This window comes from Monodon monoceros, unplaced genomic scaffold (genome assembly GCF_005190385.1).
Source record: "Monodon monoceros isolate NGI ecotype Baffin Bay Population unplaced genomic scaffold, NGI_Narwhal_1 Super_Scaffold_15, whole genome shotgun sequence".
Lineage (NCBI taxonomy): Eukaryota > Metazoa > Chordata > Mammalia > Artiodactyla > Monodontidae > Monodon > Monodon monoceros.
The window spans coordinates 52,080,090-52,102,965 of NW_021703771.1; the positions used below are offsets into that span (position 1 = coordinate 52,080,090).

General features: G+C 39.4%; 1 protein-coding gene across 1 annotated transcript in view; it reads left to right on the plus strand.

The window, feature by feature from the left end:
• NKAIN2 (sodium/potassium transporting ATPase interacting 2) overlaps positions 1–21,691 on the plus strand; it is a 678,615-nt gene extending 656,924 nt beyond the window's left edge. The window contains exons 6-8 of the mRNA XM_029223534.1: positions 1,823–1,883; positions 20,952–21,033; positions 21,667–21,691. Coding sequence (XP_029079367.1) covers positions 1,823–1,883; positions 20,952–21,033; positions 21,667–21,691 — 168 coding nt within the window. The remainder of the gene's footprint in view (positions 1–1,822; positions 1,884–20,951; positions 21,034–21,666) is intronic.
• Positions 21,692–22,876: the final 1,185 nt, after the last annotated feature.

Below are 22,876 nucleotides of genomic sequence, written 5' to 3' on the forward strand. Positions count from 1 at the left end.
CCAGCACCCATGACAGAGTACACATGGGACTAGGTCACTCAGTGATACAGGCATTTTCATGGGCCCTGGTGGATAAAAGATTAAGAAGCATTAATCTGTTTCTCCATTATCTGTGAAAATGCTCAAATCACTGTGTGATTTTGTTTGGTCAAGTCAATATCTTTGCTAAAGCCAAATAGGATACACTGGTTTTTAATAGTACCCTGTATTCTAAAAATAAGTCCCATAAAAACAGTAACCTGATGATCCCATTATATAAGGAGATTGTTCTTACTATCACAATTTTATTGCCAATAGCAACATATACTTCAAAGAGAAAAATGCTTATTTGATGACTTTTCTAACATATTTTTAAAAACCTAAGTGCTAATGTAGCATCAGTGGTATGTTATCTAGCTCTCTGTTACTATGTGTAGTGGTTCAGATACTACACTTGGGGGTGGGAGGGCAGCAGGTCCACTGTCCCTCTCATCCAGGATCTGAAAACAAAAGCTTGTGAAGAATATTTTGCATAAGTCTGCTTTCTCATTCATTGCTCTCTCTTAAGCAGGGTCACTGTTTCTGTGCCAGGAAAACCACTGTTTTATCTCATGCCAGATCTCTTTGGAAAAGAACAGAATCTGCCAGAACGTGCTTTCTTTCTCAAACTAAAATTAAAGATTTTCTAAAGTTCCTTTTAACTGGACCTCTGTCTCCAAATAGTTCTTCTCATTAAATACCTATCAGTGTACCCTCTGACTTAAAATGTTCCACTCACATCTTCCAGAAATACTGCAATCTGTCAGCTAATGGAAAACAAGTTCATTAGGTTTATCACAGCAGCAACTTATTGCCCTGTACCTTAGCTTCCTGATTGAAGACTGTAGCCTTTTTCCCAAGGTTCCCTTCCCCGATGCCAAATACTCAGTAGGATCAATGCCTGTCTGAAATGTCACCGTGAAAAATTTTCATCACTGTCCTGAGGACATGCCTTTAAGGATTCCTCCAAACTGGATTGTTTTGGAAAAAAAAATTTTCCACATATCAGGAAATTAGTTTGCTTCCTTATACCAGTGCTCATTATTTGACTAAATAATTATACTTATATGAAGGAATACAAAACTACACCATCTGAGGGGACATATATCAAAGGGCTTTACTGTGCTCCTTCACAGATACTATTTCAGTGAGCAAAGACTTCCCTGACCACAGGGACCTCTGTTGTGTGCTTCAGAAAGGATGCTCTGATGTGTGCAATCCCAGTCAAATGCATTGTGATATTCCTTACAGTTACCCACCCCACTGCTCCTATGTATCATGTCATCTTAACTATACTCGGTATGTCCTGGTTCCTGTTACTGGTCTAAATAAGAGTTTTTCTTACTTACAAAGTGTTGAGGCAACATTTCAAGGAATCTCCTTAATATTTTTCTCTCAAAACATTTTTCTGATAGTCAGCAGGAGTCCAATTTTAGTATCTTAGGCTCTGGGCTAATGAAAAGTGAATTAGAAGTTGATTGGCACAAATGCAAATGCTAATCCATTGATGAATGGCCATAATTCTGTATTTTTCCTCTGGACCTAAAATAACTTGTTGTAGATTGCCTGGCAATTAACAAATCTTAAACATAAATGCAGAACAAAAGAAAACAGAGTAATATATTCACTTATAAGGCACATTATATGAATCAAGAATCCACACTGGAGTCCAGATCCAGTCTGATGAACTCTTTTGGAACACTGAATCTAGTCAAAACCACATGCCTTTGAAAAGTTGCTCCCCCAGTGAGATCCAGTACTGTTGCCTTTGCCACATGTCTAAAGCATCTTTGTTTTGTTTCAGCTGGCAGGGTTCATCTACGCCTGTTATGTTGTGAAATGTATAACTGAAGAAGAGGACAGCTGTAAGTATTAAAGCTCTGTTCTATTTCTTTCAAGTTCAGAGCATCTTCTTTACTGCCTCTTACCTGTTTTCCTACTTCTCAGACAATATCCCTTAACACATCATTAGAATAGGGACTAAGCCCTTTGTACCCATTAGGCTAAAATGGTTTTCATAAAAGTATCCAGCATATAGATAACTAATCAGTTTCACCCAGGACTACAAATCCCAACAATCAACAATTTGCAATAGTTCCAAAAATTCTCACAAGAACTGACTCCAGATTGATTCAAGAAATTTGTCTTCATGAAACCAAATGTTCATATTTCCTATTCTTTCCTACAATTTGATACAAATAGCTAGAACTTTATGTCAGAGTCTCAGCATTCCGCACTACTGCTTGATCCAGAGTTTAAATGGAGGTACCCTCTCACAAGCCTCTAAGTGGCTCCATTGTCCTCTGCTCTTCGAAAAATTGGCAGGTAGAAGGTTCCACTCCTTCCTTGCCCCCTAAGGATCTGAAATAGGAGGATTGGAAAAAGTACTTCAATGGTCTCTGGGTACTTGTCCATACAGCTATATTTATTCTGAGGAAAAATCAGAGCTGGGAATCGTTTTTCTTGGTTTCCAAAGATATTCATAATGATTGGGGTGTTGAGACAGTGGAGGAAAAGATGAGGATCCACTGCTCTGTTAATAGGATGATTTGAGGAAAATACTCAAAGAGAAATATGTGTTTCTTCTTCACTTTCCAGTCACACTAGAAAGAGGGAGGCTGTATCATGCGATTCATTTAGAGGAGGCACATTCTCAATCATATCCACACACGATGTAAAATTAGGACTACACAGTGCATAGTTTTTATTGTTGTTTGCAAAAGGAAATGATAGCCCTTTACAAATAAGTGTTTGTAAAACACTCCTCAATGTATCAAGTGCGATGTCAGTTTTGGGATATTTTAAGATGAGTAGGGACTTCCCTGGTGGTGCAGTGGTTAAGAATCCGCCTGCCAAGGCAGGGGACACGGGTTCGATCCCTGGTCCGGGAAGATCCCACATGCCGTGGAGCAACTAAGCCTGTGTGCCACAAATACTGAGCCTGTGCTCTAGAGTCCGCAAGCCACAACTACTGAGCCCACGTGCCAAGAGCCCGTGCTCCGCAACAAGTCACTGCAATGAGAAGCCCGCACACCACAACGAAGAGTAGCCGCCGCTCACCACAACTAGGGAAAGCCCGCGCACAGCAACGAAGACCCAATGCAGCAAAAATAAATAACTTTATAAAAGAAAAAAAAAAAAAGATGAGTAATATGCAGTCTTTTACTTCTAGGAATTAAGCATTTTGTAGGGGAAAGAAACATGTGAACAAATAAGTATAATAAAGCTCTGTAGAGTGTATAGTGTGGGGAGATAGGAAAGGAATCAGGAAAGGTTTCATAGAGAAGGACACTCTTGAGCTTGGTCTTGGAAAATAAATAGATATTTGGATAGCTGATGCGGGAGTAAGGTGATCCCAGGCAAAAGGTGAAAAAGAACCAAGACATATCACAGCCTGCCATGTTGGGGGCAGAGCAGTCAGGTTAATATGACTGAATTATATCCTGTGCTAGAGGTGGGTACCCAGAGATGACTGGAAAAGATGAGATACTAGAAAAACGGTTATGACAGAGTAAGGAGTCTGGACTTTATTTTGTATAGCATGATGGCCAATCAATTGGCAGTTAATAGAAAGAGAGTAACAATCAGAAATGCACTTCAGAAGAAACATAATGGTATCAGTATGAAGGAGAGACTTGAACGGGAGGGTCGAGATGAAGGAAAGACAGACAGATTAGGACACCGTGAAAATGACTGAGATATGAGATGATGAGGGTCTGGACTAAGCCCAGTGTTGGAGAGGGAGAGGATAGATATGTTATTAAACATAAAAATAATACCGATTAATGGGCTATGGGTGGGTACTATGTAAGCGGTAAGGAAGAGGCTGATAGATTTCTGAATTTCTGATATGAGTGAACGGATAGATGAAAATGTCACTTGAGGAAAGTAGAATGGGGATGCAGCAACTGGTTCAGTTTGGAAAGGTTAAGTTTGAGGTGCTTAACAAAGATGCAGGAGAAGATATCTAGTAAGCACTTGTCCTATGCCCAAAAGATTTATTCTGTTGGAAGGGTAAATATTAGGAAAGGTAAAAGATATATGGATTTTAAAATGTATGGACTCCACAAACTATGTAAGTTTATTCAGCTATTAACCATTCAGTGTCTTTGTGCCAAATCCTTGATGAGTCTATAGGTTAAATTTCATATGGGAATTGAGCTTTCTCTAAACTATAGTGTTTGATTTTATTTCACAATGATGTCTGCATTTTTATCTTCAGAAAAATACTGACACACCAAGTCTCCTAGACAGATAATCGGTATCTCTCCAGAATAGTACCTCCCAAGCGGGATCCCAGAAATGCTAGTCCATAAACTATACTGCTCAAAAAAGATTCCAAAGCCAAGTAAGTTTGACACTGAAAATTTAGAATGCACATTTATGTATTAACATCTCTGAGAGTACTGCAATAAACAAGTATGTCCAATTTGTCCTAATCCAGTTTTGTTTTAACCATATTGTGTTGGATGAGATACAGTGAGGCCAGAAGCCGATCAAAGAGAGAAACCAAAAAGGGTTTTACTACATTCACGGTTCCCTAGGGAGAACACAGCATGCCATGCAGGGCCACTCAGGGAAAGCATATCGTGGGTCATGAGGCAGAAAGAGAGAGAGAGAGGAGAGAGAGAAAGACAGAGAGAGAGAGGGAGGGAGGAGAAAGAGAGAGAGACACACACGCACACGCAGAACCGTAAGCAAGTGCTTTTATTGTGGTTTCCAGGGAAAGGACCAGGCAAGGCAGGGTAAAAGGATTTAGGATTGGCTAAGTTTGAAAGAGGTCCCCATGAAATTCATGTTCACTGTGAGTGTCAGAGGATAAGGTTTGGGGCTATCTAAGGTCTCCAGATGTTTGGGGTGGGCCAGGCTTAACTTGGGAACAGCCTGTGGTCATTCTGTAGATGTTAGGGCATTTTACAGAAACTAAAAGTATAGTTAATATCCCAAACATTTGAACACGGAAACTTTTTTCATAAGAAATCTTAATATTCCAGGGAATTATAATTCCAGGGAACTCATTTTAGGGAATTCTGCCCTAGGTCAAGTTTTGGTCAAAGTCATGTAAATCCAAGGGGATGTGAAGTCACAAATATCTTTTGGAAGATAAGGCTTATCTTTCAAGTATCTAATAAACTGTTTTCCATAATGCTTATGTCTTTTTATGTATTTTGACCACAACTCCTTAAGTGCCTTTATTAATCTAAAAGAAAAGCAGACTTATCATAGACAATTTTTCTAATTTTAGTCTTTTTGCTCAGTGAGTAAGATATGAACTACTTTCCTTTTTTTTACATCCTAGTAGACTCATGCTTATCATGAACGTTCATGGGACTACTAAACAACCTGGAGGAGATGCTCATTTGGGCCAGTTCTCTGTCCAGTTAGGTCTGTTTACTTGTGGTCACTCACACACAGACAATTACGAATATTTGTTGAGTAAAATGCTTTAGATTGATATTTCCCATGCATTATCATTATCTTGATCACCTGTCTATATGTTTACCTCCAGGCACTGCCTAGAACACATGACTTCCAATGCTCAAGTGTAAAAAAGGCTGCAATTTCTATCTAGTTTTCAGTAATTATAAGGAAAATTATTTTGATCCTTTAAAAATGTTTTGGCTTGATGAATGTACAATAAAACACACACACACACACACACACACACACACACATGCACACACACACAAATGCTCTCAGAAAGTAAGTCCTGAAAGATGGGAAAAGTTTAATGTATATATAAACAGGGAAAGGATCTCTGTGTAACTATTCTTACCTGCTGTGGATTTGCAATGAAGCAACCTGATGGGAGTGTAGTACAGGAGGAGATGCCAGCTCCCTACTTGCCAAATTAGTTAAGTTTCCATTCCTAAGAGCCTCACAAGGAACACAGGACAGTTTGGGTTCTGTAGCTGTGCTGAGAATGGATTGTGGAGATAAGGGCCTAATTACGGCACCTGGAAGACTGAAATATTCTTGACGTCAATAGGAAGCGGACCGGCTCTGTACCCATTTTTGATATCTGAGGCTCAGCAGCAAGTGTAGCCAGAGAGCCTCAGAGGCACCACACTCTAGGGAGCTAAGGCAAGGGTTCAGGCTCCATGAGCAAAGAGTCAAACTTAGACTCCACAAATAGCAATAAATCATCATTGAACTAGAGGGAGTTCCTGCAGGCACATCAAATGCCTAGGATTTTTTTCTTTATTTCTCCTTTTAAACAGAATCTCATTTACTTTTCTAGAGGCCAGTTTTATAAATACTTATATAGACACTTTAATGCAAGGTTGTTGTTAATTTCCCCAATGAAAACCCTGGGCCTTGAAGTTTACATCTCTGACCCTCTGTTTATCTAAGCCAGAGCCCCAGCCTGACAGGTCAACTGGCTGTGCAAGCTCACAGGACAACACTGCCATCTGCTGTGCCTATCAGGAGATGACAACCACCCTTGGAGCAAAGATTTCAAATAGGAAGATGTGGGCAATTCCGCCCCCATGTATCAGTCACCTAGGGGTGCAATAACAAAATATAACAGATTGGGTGGCTTAAACAATGCATATTTATTCTCTCACAGTTCTGGGGGCTAGAAGTCCAAGATCAAGGTGTTGGTAGGTTTGGTTTCTCCTAAAGCCTCTCTCCTTGGCTTATAGAAGGCTGAATTCTCACTTTGCCCCCTTTTCTCTGTCTGTGCATGCCCCAATGTCTCTTCCTCTTCTTATAAGGTCACCAGTTTTATTGAATTAGGGCCACGTACTTATGGCCTCTTTAGCCTTAATTACCTCTTTAAAGGCCCCATCTCCAAATAAATCACATAGCAGGTTAGGCCTTTAACAGATAAATTTGGAAGGGGATACCATTCAGACCATAACATCCCATATCTAAAGATACACACACACACACACACACACACACACACACACGCACACACGCACACACCATGTGGCTGTTGGCTATTTGAAAATACCTATGGGGAACAGAGTGGGGCTAGCTTCTGCTCACTGGCACATCAAATGCCTGTGGGTAAGAGGCTCCAGGTGGTAATGGTAGCCTCCCTGCTCCTGGCTCACTGCCAGTAGGCAGGAGTTGCGGTCCGCATCTCCTGCTGTGAGGTGGGGTGATCTGCCTTCAGATGAGAAGCTCCTCACCAGAAAAAAGCTGGGACCTGCTCCAAAGGGTGTGCCTTGATACTTGAACCTTATTTGAGTGGGGCAACCATCACAACATACTTTTATATGTTTGTAAAAGGCAGCGATATGTCTTAGGAGAAAAGACTTTCTCCAAGAGAGCGGGCATCCCTCGCTGAGCTGTCTTTGTGGCTGGGCTCTTCACTGTATCATCTGTTGCCAACCATGCTGAGTTTTCCTTATGACCTCCAGTGTTTTTTATTCCCCTCTACTTGTTCTCTTTGACAGTATTCTGTGAAAGAAATAAAATGTTCTGAGATTTCTGGTCTGGTGCCTTTTATTATACTTGTAGCTTTTCTCTCCCTTAATCCTCAGCTCTTCTGCACCAGAGTCTAATGTCCACTTACAGTGATAGAACTAAGAACTTATCAGCTTCATTAGAGTTGTTAGATGTGACAATTAAAAGGAAAACATGCAGCTGTGGAAAAATAATAACTTATCCATAATAGAAAAAATAGGCAACATGATTTCTCAATTTTTATTATGTTTTCTTATAAACCTTTGCCTTAATAGTTAAACTAAAAATAAACATCAGTCCTCTGGAAAGTGGATCCATTTTTCTAAGTAGTCACTATCTTTTCTAAAAGAGATTCAGTGTGTTTGCAAATGTTCTTAAATATTCAAATCATCCGGGAAAATATGCAGAATGTCATTTTAAAAATATCCTAAGAGGGCTTATTTTGAAAAAAATATTGGAAAATTAATTCTAGATGTTTAAACACACATGTTCAGATACACACATGCACAAACCTACCAACCAAGCACAGATTCATAAAAGCCTGTCCTGAATTCTCCAAAATAAACTGGCCTTGGGATAAAAGTCATAATCGATTTATAGACTCTTTCATTTGAAAAGCAAACCACAGGAAATGATTCACTTCTCTGAAGCTAATAATTTTCTGTTATTTTTGTTTGATTTTTCTTCTAAAGCCTGCCGGCCTACACTTCTGTGTATTGAACTCTGTTCTGTATATTTCGATCGCTTTTCCAGTTTGACAGGATCATTGAGTTTGGATGCAATTCTTTGAGCACAAGGACACACTCTCCCGCCTGTGGGGGAGGGTAGAGGTGGCAAGGGAGGAGTACTCGTCCATTAAAAAATATTTGGTTCTTTCTGTTTATAAAGGAATGTAAGTTTACTGCAGAATGTAGAGAAAATACAGATAAACAAACAAAAAAGAAAATTAGAATGATTTCACAATTTTGAATTCTGGTTCTCAGGTAACATTTGGGTATATGTCTGCTTTCTTCCTTTCTTCTTTTTCTTTCTCTCTATCTGGTTGTTAGGGCCATATTATACAGTCTGTTTGGTAACCTGAGCTTTCTTTCTTATTATTTATAAACCACTCTCCAAACATAACCTAAGGGGTAGGCAATTAGCAGTTCAAAAAAGGTGCCAAGTTCCTGGGTGCCAGGTTGACAGGTAGAGTTATGAGAATGGTGTGTCTATTTTTACTGTTCAAATATCATACTCAAGCAATCAAATGAAAGCGTAGTATATTATTGTTTTCTTTATAACATTTGTTTTGTAATTCTGAAGGTGACTGAGTGAAATAACCTTGTTTATATCTGCCAGGCTCCCACAAAATCAAAATGTGCTGTTCCTTTCCCCATCTCTGAACAGAATCACATGTCTGGAGCCCCAGACTTCAGAGGCTACTAACCTTGAGCTAGTGCCCTGCAGAATCATAGTGGGGCCAAGGTAGAACGTGTCACCTTGCTCCTCTTCCAACTTCCCGGAGCACAGGAGCTCTGCATTTATTTAATTTTACAACTCTTGATTCCGCTTAAGATTTCTTGTGAACTAAGAACACCACAGAGTTTGAAATGATAGGAAACTACTGCCTACTGCTCTATTTCAACACTTTAATTTTATAGGCCCATATAGATTAAATGACTTGCCCCAGGTCACTGAGCTTATCGGTGAACTTCTGACATAATATAGCACATATTGACTCCCTCAGGGTAAGAGTATTAGGGGATGCTAGTGGGGACCACAGCTATCTTGACCACCACTACATCCTCAGCATCCAGCCTACCCCCAACCTGAAGCAGGACTCAGTAAGTATATGGGGAAAAAACGAATCAATCAGCTCTCCACTAACATTTCTTGGACTATATGGAAACTCCTAAGGAAATGTGACATTTTTTTTAGACCCTAATTGATTCTAAGTAAATGAATAATGAATTGGAATAAAGCAGCTTTCATCGTTTTCTAGACAAATGGAAGAAAGCGGAAAAAAAAGATAAGCTGCCATATGTAAAAATAAAAAACAGACTAGATGATCAGCACCTGAAACGAATGCTTACATATAGATGTGCCTCCTGTCAATCACATGCAAGCTCCTATCAGTGACAACAGCCCTCCGTAACAGTGATACAATTGTTACACTGTCTCCCAAAATTAGTGCTGGTCTCTTTTTCAGCCTGCTGTTAAGTTGCTCCCTCTTGTGGTCAGGGGAGAGAAAACATATGCACTGTATTTTTAAATTTGGATATTCAGGTCCAAATTGAGTCTTCTTTAACAATCACTTCTCATATTCTCCCTTTTCTCTTAACATATCCTCCATTATACTCTACAGCTTATTATACACACACATACATGCACACTATGATCATCTTTAAATAAATCTAACGTTCCCCAATCAAAAATAGCGGGGAAAGAAATTGATTCATTCCCTATCCTTTGTTGATTCGAAACAATCAGGACCTTGTTTCTAAAGAGTCAATGTTGAGGTAACTATATTCATACTAGCAAAGGAGGACCTTTAACTGGGGTGTAATAAAGGAGGTATGTGGTGCAGAAAACTGATGTGATCCAGTAGATGAATAACATCCAAGTTGTTTTAATCCGCCTCAATGGAAAAGAAAGCAACAGCATGTGAAAGGAAGGAGAAGTGGTGACATTTATGGAAATGAATAAAAGAAACATCTCCCATTTTGATTATTCTGCCTCTTTCAATTCTCTAATACCTAGTCCACCTGTACTGGGTGTCCTGTACTTGTTTCCTCACCATCTCTCTCTATACCCACATGGATAATGACATGAGAAGGAAAGCAGCTAAGTGGCAGAAAAATAGGATGCTTTTAGCACCAATATACAGGCTCACAAAATAAAATTGCTGGGATCCCTTAGTCCTACCTTGAAAGGACAAATGAGAACAAGACAAAGAGCTGGCCCAGGAAACTGAAGTCTTAAAAGCTCTCTAAAGCTGAGACGTGCTAAGAAAGAAGACTGTACATTCAAAGTTAGTCTTTTGATAAATGATGCTGGCTGTCGCCAATTTCATTACGACCAGTTTTACTTTAGTGGTGGAAATGGCATCTAATAGGAACAGAAGGCCAAGCTTAGCTATCTCCTTCTTAACAGCAGGAGGACTAAAAACACTGCATCTCTAAGGATGGCCACCAGGTATGCAGAATGAAAACATCTGAGTGGAGCAGCCTTACACAGAGCGCTGCAAGAGTGCCTTGTAAATAAGCAGCATAGGGCGAACCCTCAATCCTGTGACATTTAAATGAGGCTGCTCCAGCAGCAGAGTCAGGAAGGCCTCCATGAGGATGGGTTGGCATTGTGTGGCAGGGAGTGAAGGAGAAACAAACTTAAAGCTCACAGGAGGCGAGGTTTATTTAAATAATAGAAAGTAATTAGGCTGAAGACAAAAATCAGTGATGGCATTTTAAAATTACAATTAATTTAAAGGTTAATTTCCTTTGGTGTTAAAATCTTATTTAAAACATTTACCAGGAAAGGAAATGAGGATGTTACTATCAAGAGGTGTAGAGTGCTTCTGGGAATCCATGCCTATTATCACTGGAAAATTAGGTTAGGCCCAAAGTGAGAATTTCAGTTCATTTCTGTGTATAATAGATGGCAGTCGGGTCTCAGTGTCAGCAGGGCTGGCTGGGGCAGTGCAGGATTTGCATTTTTTGTTTGTTTTTGGGATTAATTGCAAATGTTTCCAACAAAGAAGGCTAGTTTATACACGAACAATCCTGACACAAAAAAAATTGGATAGGGACTGCTGCCTTTGTAACTAATGACGCTGATGTTAAAGGAATTCCCAAGAGCACAGAGGCAAAGAGACGCACATAGTCACTCATCCATATACCTTCGTCCCGGAAGTAAATTAAAAGGGGGCCACATTATTTCTGTGGGCTCCAAACCTGTCAATCCGATGCTTCTCTCCCAGGTCCCACCATTTTCATCACTCTGTTTTCCAACTGGGAATTGTCATGTCTCATGTCTCAGGTTCCAATATACCCTATTCAGCAGTTCATCTCCCTGGAAACTTGCTTAGTAAAATCAATGCGTAATAGTAGTAACAGCCAGAGGGGAAACAACTCCTTTGCACTAAATTTTCCCATTCATGACGCCTTTGCAGATTTGTTCATTTTAAATGTTTTATTGCTGTTATCAGTATGTAAACCAATCCCACAAATATGGAATTGTGCAGATCATAGCTCTATGAACAATATTAGCAATCACCTGCTTTAATCCCCTAATTTTACAGCTGAGGAAAGGAACACTGAAACTGTTTTGCCCTGAGTCAATCATTTAGAGTCAGTGCTGGGAGCAGAAGTTGTCTCCCGATTCTAGGTATACTTTACACATCACTTCACTGTGAGACTCGACGTAGATTCTTCCAACACATGTTTGCTGAGTAGCCACTGCACATGGTAGGCTGTGTGTTAGTCACCAGGCACGAGGCAGACACTGTCTTTGCCCTCCTGATACTTACAGCCCAGCACACAGTTCACAGGAGGAACTACGCCAAAGCGTGATGAGCGTTCAGACAAGGAGAGTGGGGGTAGGGGGACATAGCCCAGGGGTGCCTCATCCAGTTAAGAAAACTAGGAAATTCTTCCCTGAGGAAATGACATTTCCACCGAAACCTAAAGGACAAATCAGGGGGATATGCAGAATTTAACAAAAATAGGTGTCTTTTTTAAAAAGGGTAACTTTTTCCACCCGTATTGACCAAATGGACACCATAATTCACACAGGAATCATCTTAAGTGCTTTTAATGAACCCCATACAGCAAATCTAGTTTCACCTTTCTCACATGGCTGGAAAAATATTAGAGTAACCACTGGACATCCTCATACCTGAAACTGCTATTGTTGTTCTATAAAGATGAGTAGTTTAGGTTTAGTCCTCCTTTCTGGAGGCTGCAAAATAATGCGAAGATTGTGTTAGCAAAAATTACAAGGGGATTTTAGCATGCACGCTTTATTTTTCATTTTCGTAAATATGTATGCATTGATGTGCCCACATCCTAATTAAAACCACTGCATTTAAATGGGCTGTGCCTTCTAATATATATAAATATATCCTGGATGTCAGCTGAGAAGACATACCCAATCATGTCTAACTAGCTTGCCTACAGCCTGTAATAACTGCTCTTTTCAATTTCAACGGCAAGGCATGTCACATAATTGAAAGCCATTCTAATAGGGGAGAACAAAACAGAGACTGGTAAGTCTAATCCACCCAAATGGCATGGCACAAAGTGAGGCCAGGCACCTTTAAGATAAAGTTTGCTTAGCCATTTCATCATATTCTGCACACGATTCCACAGTTATTGAAAGTAACAAAGATATCTGAATACATAATTTTCTAACTCTAGCTTTACAATTTCTTGATCTTCTCAGCTTTTACCATCTTTGTCACCACTCACTTCACCTACCTCCTTAGTTCCCTTCACCAAGGAGGCTAATTTTTATCACCTTCATTATGGAGGAAGAAGGCTTCTCTAAAAATCACCAGTATTTAAAATTCTCTGCCTGACTATAAACTCCTATCTTTACTCCCTCCTTGTTCTCCTGCTTCCCTCCTGGAGGAATTTTTCTTCACCTTTATTTAGGAGCTTCCCTCCACTGGAATCTTTGTTTATCTTTCTGCTCATCGTCTGTCTCCTGAATCCACAGGAGCAGTGATGCTCTTACAGGCACACTTAGTTTCCTTCCTCGCTTTCTCTTCCACGGTCCTTGGATTTTCCATGTCCCTGCTTGACGAGGCTCAGGTGCAGCTTCTCCACTCCTAACCCTGGGCTGCTGCACGTGGCTGGAGAGAGTCCCTAAACCCAGCTGGATGCTCTCTCCTGCTCAACAGGGCTCTCACTCCTCTCCCGTGGACAGTGTGCCACAGTCACCACAGGACGAGCTCCAAACCTTTCCAAGTTCCTGAAGTCTAGTACCCAAACCTGAGAAAATCAAAGCTACCAAACTTCTTCCATTTTTCCCTCAGAACCTCAAAAATTCTATACTAGCAATTATCTTTCTGTCTTTTAGAAACCCTCTCCAAATCTGAGGGGAACCATTAAGCTTTTCCTCTCCAAAGCAATCCTTCCACCAAGCCTTGGCCTCATCCCCTCTGCCTGGTTCAGGAGATGAGCTCTTGGTGTCTTCATTCTCGCCCACTCCACTGTAAAGTTCCTCTTCCCTACATATGGGTCGAAGTCTCATAGACTACAAACCAGGCTGGGCGTAGCCTCTCCCCATCCTTTCGGATAATATATAAGGTGATTTCCAAAACTATTTGAAATATGGAAACTCATTTCTATGTAGTTTTTTAAAAATATATCTTCCCTTTTTTTCCAGAGTATGTCACATATGTCACATTCCTACTGCTTGCCAGACCACAATTAACCAACCACGTGGGCATTAAGGGTTTCCATAAACCTACCTCAGCTTCTGCTGATGATTTCCACACTCATGTCATTCCATACAAAATTCCAGCAAATTCTAACACAAAGTTCTCTTCTTTGACCCTTACCTCCATCTACTTCCCAGGCCTGAAAAATTCTCATCCTTTCAGTAAAGAACCTAAATATACATTTTAAAGCATAATTTGAATCATTCTTTTGGTATAAATCCCTTGCTAAAAGAGATGAGATCCCAAATCTACCTGTAGTGCATCCATAAAATACATGCATCTAAGTATTAAACACATATAACCCTGTGAAGTTGGAACTGTTTTATTATCTCCACTTCACAAAGGAAGAAAGTCAGGCTCAGAGCAATTGTGACCTGCTTGTGGATATGATGCTGGTCAGAAGGGAAGGCACACCTGAGCCCAGGTCTTCCAACTACCAAGCCCTCAATCATTATACTACTTCATACCTTCCCTGTGATATAGCCAGTGATGGCATTAGATTATTAGAATAAGATTCAATAGCAAGATCCTGGTCTCAGCAGAAGACCAGCATGTGTTTCTTCAAATCTCACCTAAGGTACTGGCCACACTGAGAATTAGCAAAAATAGGCAAGAGTGCAAAGACAAAACAGTTTATCAAGTGGAAACTTATATTTCATTTTTATTTTTAGAACCAACAGTTTAAAGTGGTTACTCAAATGATCTCTAACTAAAGAAATATTTCATTTTTATACCATTGTGGTGATCGCATTCCACTTTCAGTTTTTAGTATATGTAAATGTGTTACCACGTTTAAAATACTGAAGATCTGGTTCTGATACAACTAAGAGAGAAACATGGAAAATAGAATCCTAAGACCCTGAGAAAATGTTATTTTCTGAACAAGGTTAGGAACTGAAGCATCTGCCATGATTTAACTAATAAGTCTCATGTCATTCAATGCATGTTTCGCCTGCCAGAAGCTCTCTGTAGCATCACACTTCAGTGACCTTTCAGGCAATAACAGACTAAAGTACCCCTACAAAGGGTTGTGTTTTCCTCATCAGAAAAAAAAAAATAGCTCTGAGTCCACTCAGAGATACAAGTCCAGACTGAGCACATCAAGCTCACACAGGAAGCTGAACTGCTGCCACCAAGTAAGTCTGTGTGGGAGGAAGGTGGGGCTTTTGAATTTGGGCTACAGTAGGTTATGCTCTGAATTCCTTTTGTGCAACTGGAGATAAGTACCCTTGAAATAGAGACCTGCAGAGACAATGGATTTACACTCTGTTTTCATAGGCCCACACAAATTTTTTAATGTCCTTCAATGAGTTCTTCCAAATATTTAGGCTTAGCTTTCTGTGAACTGCCTGTTAAAATTTCCCCCCATAGCCTTTTCCAGCTCTGTCTCCAAAAGAGAGTGTGTTGCCTAGTGGCTTTGTCGTTAATAACCAAGGTACAATATTATATTACAATACCTCCCTGCCAACATGTATTTAAAAAAGCAGTTTTAAGTTTGCTGAACTCAGTGTTCATGATTAAAAGGTTTAAATAAAAGGGAAGCTCACAACAGGGAACATATTTGAGTGAGGAATATTTATTCAAAAAGCACTTTTCTCTTACTTGGTAATTTTGAAATCCCACTATTATTAACTTTATTAAATCATAGTTATTAAACTGACATGGCACTTTACTAATTTAAAATCATTGGGCATCTCTGTGCCTCTGTTGGTAAGTAGACAAAAACACACCCATATTGCAGATAGGAAAACTAAGCCAAAGAGAAAACGCTGTTAACATCTGAAAAGAAAATAACATTCCTGAGTTGTTTTCAGATGACCAAAAGCAAATCACTACAATGAGGAAAAGATTAAACAAGTACAAATTTTATTTTATTTTGTCACCTACCCAGTCATGTACCTCTGTTTAGGATGCTATGAACTGGCCAGAAAGAAAGCAATGTTTTCCCTAGCAGTTATCAACATTTGCAACATAGCATTCATCAGTGGATTACCCTCTCAGCCCAGTCATTCTGATGCTAAAGCATGTCCTAGCCTCTTTCTTTCTACTCCCCTAGATCAAAGAGACTAGAGTGGTGCCTTCTTCCCATTGGTATCCAAAAGATTTCTTTTATCTCACAGGACCCAAGCAATCACTGACATTCTAGATCTTCTATAAATGGTCCTCACTTTATTATCATTCAAGACCTTATGAAGGAAAGGGTAAATGCACTCAGTCAAATTTCACTTAGAAATTTTACCAGCATCTTCCATGCTTAAATCAATTGTCTTTAAAAACAACAACAACAGCCTGAAGAGTTTATTCAGTAAATATGGCTTCCATGAGCCAGACACTGCTCTGGGTTCTGGGGCTACTGTAGTAAATAGTAAATCTCATGCAGCTTAAATTATAGTGATAGGATCAACAACAGAAAGGTAGATTCACAATATGTCAGGTGGAGATAGTTTTCAATAAAGCACAATAAAGCTGAATGAGGAAAAAGAAATTAACCTCTAAAATCCCAGCAAGTCCCTAATCTGCCTTGCACCAATTACAATTACATTTCCCTTTTCCCAAGTGTTTCCTGGTCCTTGCTGCTTGTACATGCCACATATAACTTACATACTACATTTCCTAATGAAGCCAAACACCAACTCCCTCCTCTCATTCTTTTCGTTCCATTAAAGGCTGCAGCATCCTCCTAGACAACAAATTTGAGCTATGAGCCAAACATCTAGATGCCACCACAATTACCTGGAGAAGTACCTGCTAGCTGTTTCATGACTCCTATTGCTTAGGAAAGTTTTACAATATTCAGTAGCCTCTTTAGAGCCTAAATAAATGTAATTATATAAAAGAAACAGAAAACAGACCAAAGTGGTATTGAGGATATTCTAAAAATGTAAGCTAGCCCCAGTAATTCGATTTTAAGAGAGAAAAACATAATTTCTTCTACTATGCTCTCCACCCACATGGCACCCCAAAGAGTTCCAAATTATGGGTGAAACACCATTCTGTAAAAGATACAGAGAACCATGTCTACCTACACTGACCACCACACTCTTAACTCTAGTGGTGAGTTGGATCCAGCTTATTAATACTCCTCTCCTTCAGGTCTTTAGGAAGACATCCAAACAATTACGGAGAATGAGCACATGTGGAAACTGACCTTACATAAATTCTTTGGCTGTGAACACAGACAGGTATATAAAATACACTACAGAAAATACATCCTTTGATTCTGATTTAAATTTGAATGCCCCCTCACAAGTGAGATGGTAAAAATGCATCCTGGTTACATTCAGATCCTCTTCTTTTCTCATCTTGGTTCTGAGTCATCTGCTGTTGCATCCTTTTCCATGACCCCAGATGATCTGAATGATCAGAACAATCGCAATCCTTCTGTCAAAACTTTAGCACTATCCTCCCCAGTTGGGTAGTTGTAAATCGGCTCTATCAACCCACACATCAGATAGATGGCTAATAAGAGCAAGACCCAGACAACTCAACCTCCATTCGCAACAGTACTCAGACACATCTCATTTCCCTTCTGGCCTTTTCTCATGTCTCCAGAAGGTCTACACTGCTCCTGACTCAAGCTTTGTTTCCCAGTTTTGGTCCCAATTCTATCCTTTGGACTTGAAGATTCATCTTGGTTTTTTCCAGTTATCCCTTGGCTCACTGCACAGTCTCTGACTTATAAATTACCATCTGTTTTTTTCTGCCATCCATCTCACACCTCTGGAATCAAGCTAAGGAAATATTTCAAAACAACAATAAAAACACTAATAAGCCTGAGATTGACTTGGATCTCGGTTTCAGTGGAGGAGACCTTACTGTTTACATCTGCCCACTCTCTTCTCCAGCACCAGGGTGGGGCCATCTTACTAACAGGGAACCTCAGAACAAGGAAACTTTAATGCTTGAATGCCTCTCAGAAAACTAGTCCTAAAGTCTTAATGTTGGTAAGAGTGAACCCAGGGGTTCCCGGGTTCCCTGGTGGCGCAGTGGTTGAGAGACCGCCTGCCGATGCGGGGGACACGGGTTCGTGCCCCGGTCTGGGTGGATCCCACATGCCGCGGAGCGGCTGGGCCCGTGAGCCATGGCCGCTGAGCCTGCGCGTCCGGAGCCTGTGCTCTGCAACGGGAGAGGCCACAACAGTGACAGGCCCGCGTACCACAAAAAAAAAAAAAAAAAAAAGAGTGAACCCAAATGAACAGGAATTTAGGCACTATCTGCAATGAATCCCCAATCGTAGAAAATAATTTCTCAAAATACAAACTTTAAATATAGTTGCCATTCAATTATTGTACAGCTCTTCTGGTACCATTTATATTAGCTAATGTGCAGACGTGGGCAATTCAGAAAACAAAAGAGGTTCGCTCTCTTTGAAGTCATCTTCTATAAAATATTTGATATAGTTCTACAGTTGTTCCAAATTAAAACACTTTCTTTCTCCTAAACTGCGTGGTTTAGAAGAATTATGAAGAAAATCCTGAATTTTTAAGGGCTTTTAATTTTCTTCTTCCATACCACATGTCTCACCCAGGGCTCTACATTCCTTATTTTATCCTCACACTAATAGTATTAAGTATTATAATTCTTGTGTAAGAGAAGTTAAATGATTTGTCTAAGGTCACACAGCTGGCAAGTGGTCAAAGCAGCATTTGAACCCTGATCCTTCTAACATCAGGATCTCTGTCCTTTTCATTACACTGTAGTCCTCCTTATCTGTAGTTGCACTTTCCATGGTTTCAATTACCTGCCGTCAACTGCAGTCTGAAAAGATTAAACAGAATAAACAATTCATAAGTTTTAAATCGTGAGCCATTCTGAGTAGTGGTGATGAAATCTCACACCATCCTGCTCTGTCCCTCCAGTAACATAAATCATCCCTTTGTCCAGCATATTCATGCTGTGTATGCTACCCATCCATTAGTATAGGAAAAAAAAAATAGTATTGTGTATATATAGGGCTCAGTACTATTCACGGTTCAAGCATCCACTAAGGGTCTTGGACTGTATCCCCGCAGATAAGGGGGACTGCTGTACTATTCCACTTCTGACCAGAAGAGAAATTCTGCCTCAATAAAAGGGTTTTCATGATGAAAAGAGATATTAAATCATAAGAAGACACGGAGGCACCTTGAAAGCATATTAATAAGTGAAAGAAGCCAATCAGAAAAGGCTAGATACTATAGGAGTCCAACTCTATGACATTCTGGAAAAGGCAAAACTATGGAGACAGTAAAAAGATCAGTGGTTGCTAGAGATTAGGGGAGAGGGAGGGATAAAAAGGCAGAACACAGGACTTTTAGGGCAGTGAAACTATTCTGTATGATACTAACATCATGGATACATGTCATTACATCACTTCACCAGAAGTGAACCATAATACAAACTCTGGACTTTAGGTGGTAACAATATGTCAGTATAGGTTTATCAGCCATAACAAATGCACCACGCTGGTTGGGATGTTGACAGTAGGGGAGGTTGTGCATGTGCTGGGCGGGGTGGGGGCAGGAGGGGGTATATAGCAACTCTTGGTATTTTCTTCTCAATTTTGCTGTGAACCTAAAACTGCTCTAAAAAATAAAATCTATTTGAAAAAAATGAAAAGATTTCCCCAGACATCATGGACTTTATGTTACTTGCTCCAATTTCTACCTGTAACACTTAGGATATTAAAAAGAACAAAAACTAGTCAAAGCTAAGCCAATAGAAAAAGATATTAGAAAAAGTAAAGATATCCTCTAGCACCCTAATGCAGTTTCTAGTTTCCTCTCTTTCTTCTTCCAGTCATCTATCTTGTCAGCTTTTTGTTGTTTTGCCTCTTTTTGCCCCACCACATGACCTCCACATCCAGGAATGGGAAAGAAAAAACAAAACCAAAACATTTTCACAGCACTCTTAGTATTTACTGTCCCAGTTACTACCCCTTCCAAAATGTAGTGGTATAAAACAACCATTATTATGCTCATGGATCTGTGGGTTAAGAATCCAGACAGGGCACAGTGAGGATAGCTTGTTTCTGATCCCGGATGTCAGGGCCCTCAGCTGGGAGACTCCAAGATTGGGTTGACTCAACAGCTTGGGGCTGGAATCATTTGGAGGCAATTTTTCTCACATGTCTGGGTGTTGATGGTGACTATCAGCTAGGATCTTAGCTAGCCCGTCAGCCAAAATCACATCCGAGGGTCCTCCATTGATCTCTCCAGGTGCGTTAGTTTGGGATTCCTAGTTTGGGCATGATGGCTGTGTTCCAAAAGAGAGCATCCCTAAAGAGCAAAGTGCATGACATTTTTTTGATCTAGCCTTGGAAGTCACAAAATGTCACTTCTACCATACTCTACTGGTCAAAGTGGCCACAAAGTTCTACCCAGGTTCAAGAGGAAGGGACAAAGACCCAAACCTCAGGATGGGGTGAGTGTCAAGGTCACACTGCAGGCAGATATGGAATAGGAGATATTGTTGCAGCTATTTTGGATAATATAATCTACCACAGTAACTCTTGTTACATCTCATTGTACCTTAAATACCTAGGTATGTATTGCATTTGAATGTTTGGTTAGAGTTTGCTGCACATAACTTTATTTCTGATTGTCTATTTGAGATTATGAACCACATAATGGCAGGGACAGCCATTTTGAGCTAATTTACATGACCTCCACCATCACACCTTGTACTTGACAATCATAGGATATAACACTATTACTAGTGCCGCAATTGCTGATAGGTACATGCACTTGAGCGATCATTATTTTTTACATTTGTAATGTGTTGCAGAAAATCTCCATGCTAACCAAAAAGACATATAGCATCTTAATTGTGCAAGTGAATTTTATTGCTCCAATTAGGTCTTGGTTGCTTCAAAGGAGTATATAAATTTCTTCTCCCAAGTGAATAGATTCTTGTAAAGCAATAACTGAATCTCACAGTTGAGGGGGGAAAAAAAATCACTGCCTTGAAGGAACTATCTTTTTTCCTCCACAATTAGCTAGTTCTGGTTTAATAGATTATTAAAAGGTTTATATTAGTAATCTGTGTGAGACCTTGATCGTGAACGTTTATCTCTTCTGAAAAGTTAACTAATTAAGGCGATTGTCCCTTTCAGTTGATTTCATAGGTGGCTTTGACTCTTATGGCTATCAGGGGCCTCAGAAGACATCTCATTTACAGCTACAGCCTATGTACATGTAAGTACTTTAATTTGGAGGTATTCTTCTGGGATACTAAAAGATGATTAAGAAAATGTTATTGTGGCACAAAATAGATGGCATGCAGCTTTCCTTCAGTCATTTACTTTCAGTATTTTCTCTTCTATTAATATTGTTCTGACTGAGATAATTCTAATAAATTTTTTAAAATTTAACTTATCAGGAAAGCTATCTCTAAAGTTACTTTTAAAAGTAGGCTTACATAAGTATCAACTACATGGCTAAAAATCCAATATAATATACAACTTCTTTGAATTACCCAGAATTTGTATATTTTGAAAATGATATAACATTGTAGGTAGTTATATGTAACTATATATAAGCCATATATCCTGGTTTTCCCAGTACAGTCTTAGTTTACATGGGTTGTCCTGATATAATTATTACCAGCACACCCTATTAGTCTTAAAAGTGTTCTCATTTGGATGATAAATGATAGGTTATCACCTTAATTATGTGTAGTGTTAGAAAATAATAATACTCTTTCATTTTTCTGGTGTGAAAAGTGAAAATGAAACCAGAATATTAACACTGAAACTTATCAGACCCTTAACTCTAGCACTCAAGAGAGCAGACATACAATCAGAGCCTGATTTTTATATCTGTGTTTAGGCAAATTCCCTTGGATAACAACTGATAACAAATTCTATATATCAGCATCAAGTGATATGCTGAATTGCAAGCGAAGATCAAAATAGAAAGTAAGATTCCAATTCATTTCGAAATGTGAGCTTCTCTCTTTGAAGATATGTGTTTGTCGTCGTTGTCCTCCACCATTGAATCATTTTACCTTTTAATATTGTTAGTGTGTAGGATAATAAATACATTTTTTGGATTATTTCTCCTCCAGAGAGATTAAAGTAATCCTTATACATCCCCTTTTAAGCTTTTCTTTACAAAGGGAATGATCTATGCATCATGCCTGCATTTTGTGTGTGTGTCTCTTGTAGTTTCCCAAAAGCATTTGGTAACACCACTCATAAAAAAACTTTATCGAATTCAGAAATCAGCCAATACTCTATGTCATTCAAAGCATCCCTTCTGTAAACAGGACATCACACATCCCCTCTTTTACATTCCCAAAACCACTGCCCTAATTCAGGCAATCATTAACTGAAGTTTTCCAGTCTCTTTCTTATTTTAGAACTCCTATCCCACCTTCCATGTGACTGCCAAATTAATCTTCTTAAAGTACCACTCTGATTATGTTAGGCCCCTGCCCAAAACCTATCAATGACTCCTTATTGCCTACTGAACAAAGTTGAAACTCCTTATCAGACTTTGCAAATCTACTCTGATCTGGCCCCAGTGTTCTATTGAAATATTATCTCTCCTCTTCAACCTTTAATAGTCTCAACCATATGCAGACAATGCTGGGAGACCCCAGGAAAATGTAATGATAAATAAGAGCTGGCCTCTGCTTCCTGAAGCTTATCATCTATTGAGGGCACACATAGTCTGATATCTCCCCTTATCCTTTTTCTTTCTTTTTTTTTTTTTTTTTTTTACAGTCAAACTAAAACTCTTACCATCTGCAAATAGGACATGTATTTTTCCAATTGTCCATGCTGTTCTCTTGACACCAAATGTTGTTTGTTTTCCCCCAAATTCCACTCTTTCAAATCCCACTCTCCTTCAAATTGTATCTTAAAATATACTTCCTTTATGAAACATTTCTTAATCTTTTTCCTTTGATATTTCTTTTTGTTTTGCCCCATACTATAGTTGTATTTCTATTTATACCGTAACATTCCTATCCTCCCAGAAAGATTTGATAGCTTAAGCAAAAAATAAAATGATAAATCCTTTACATTCTTTACCA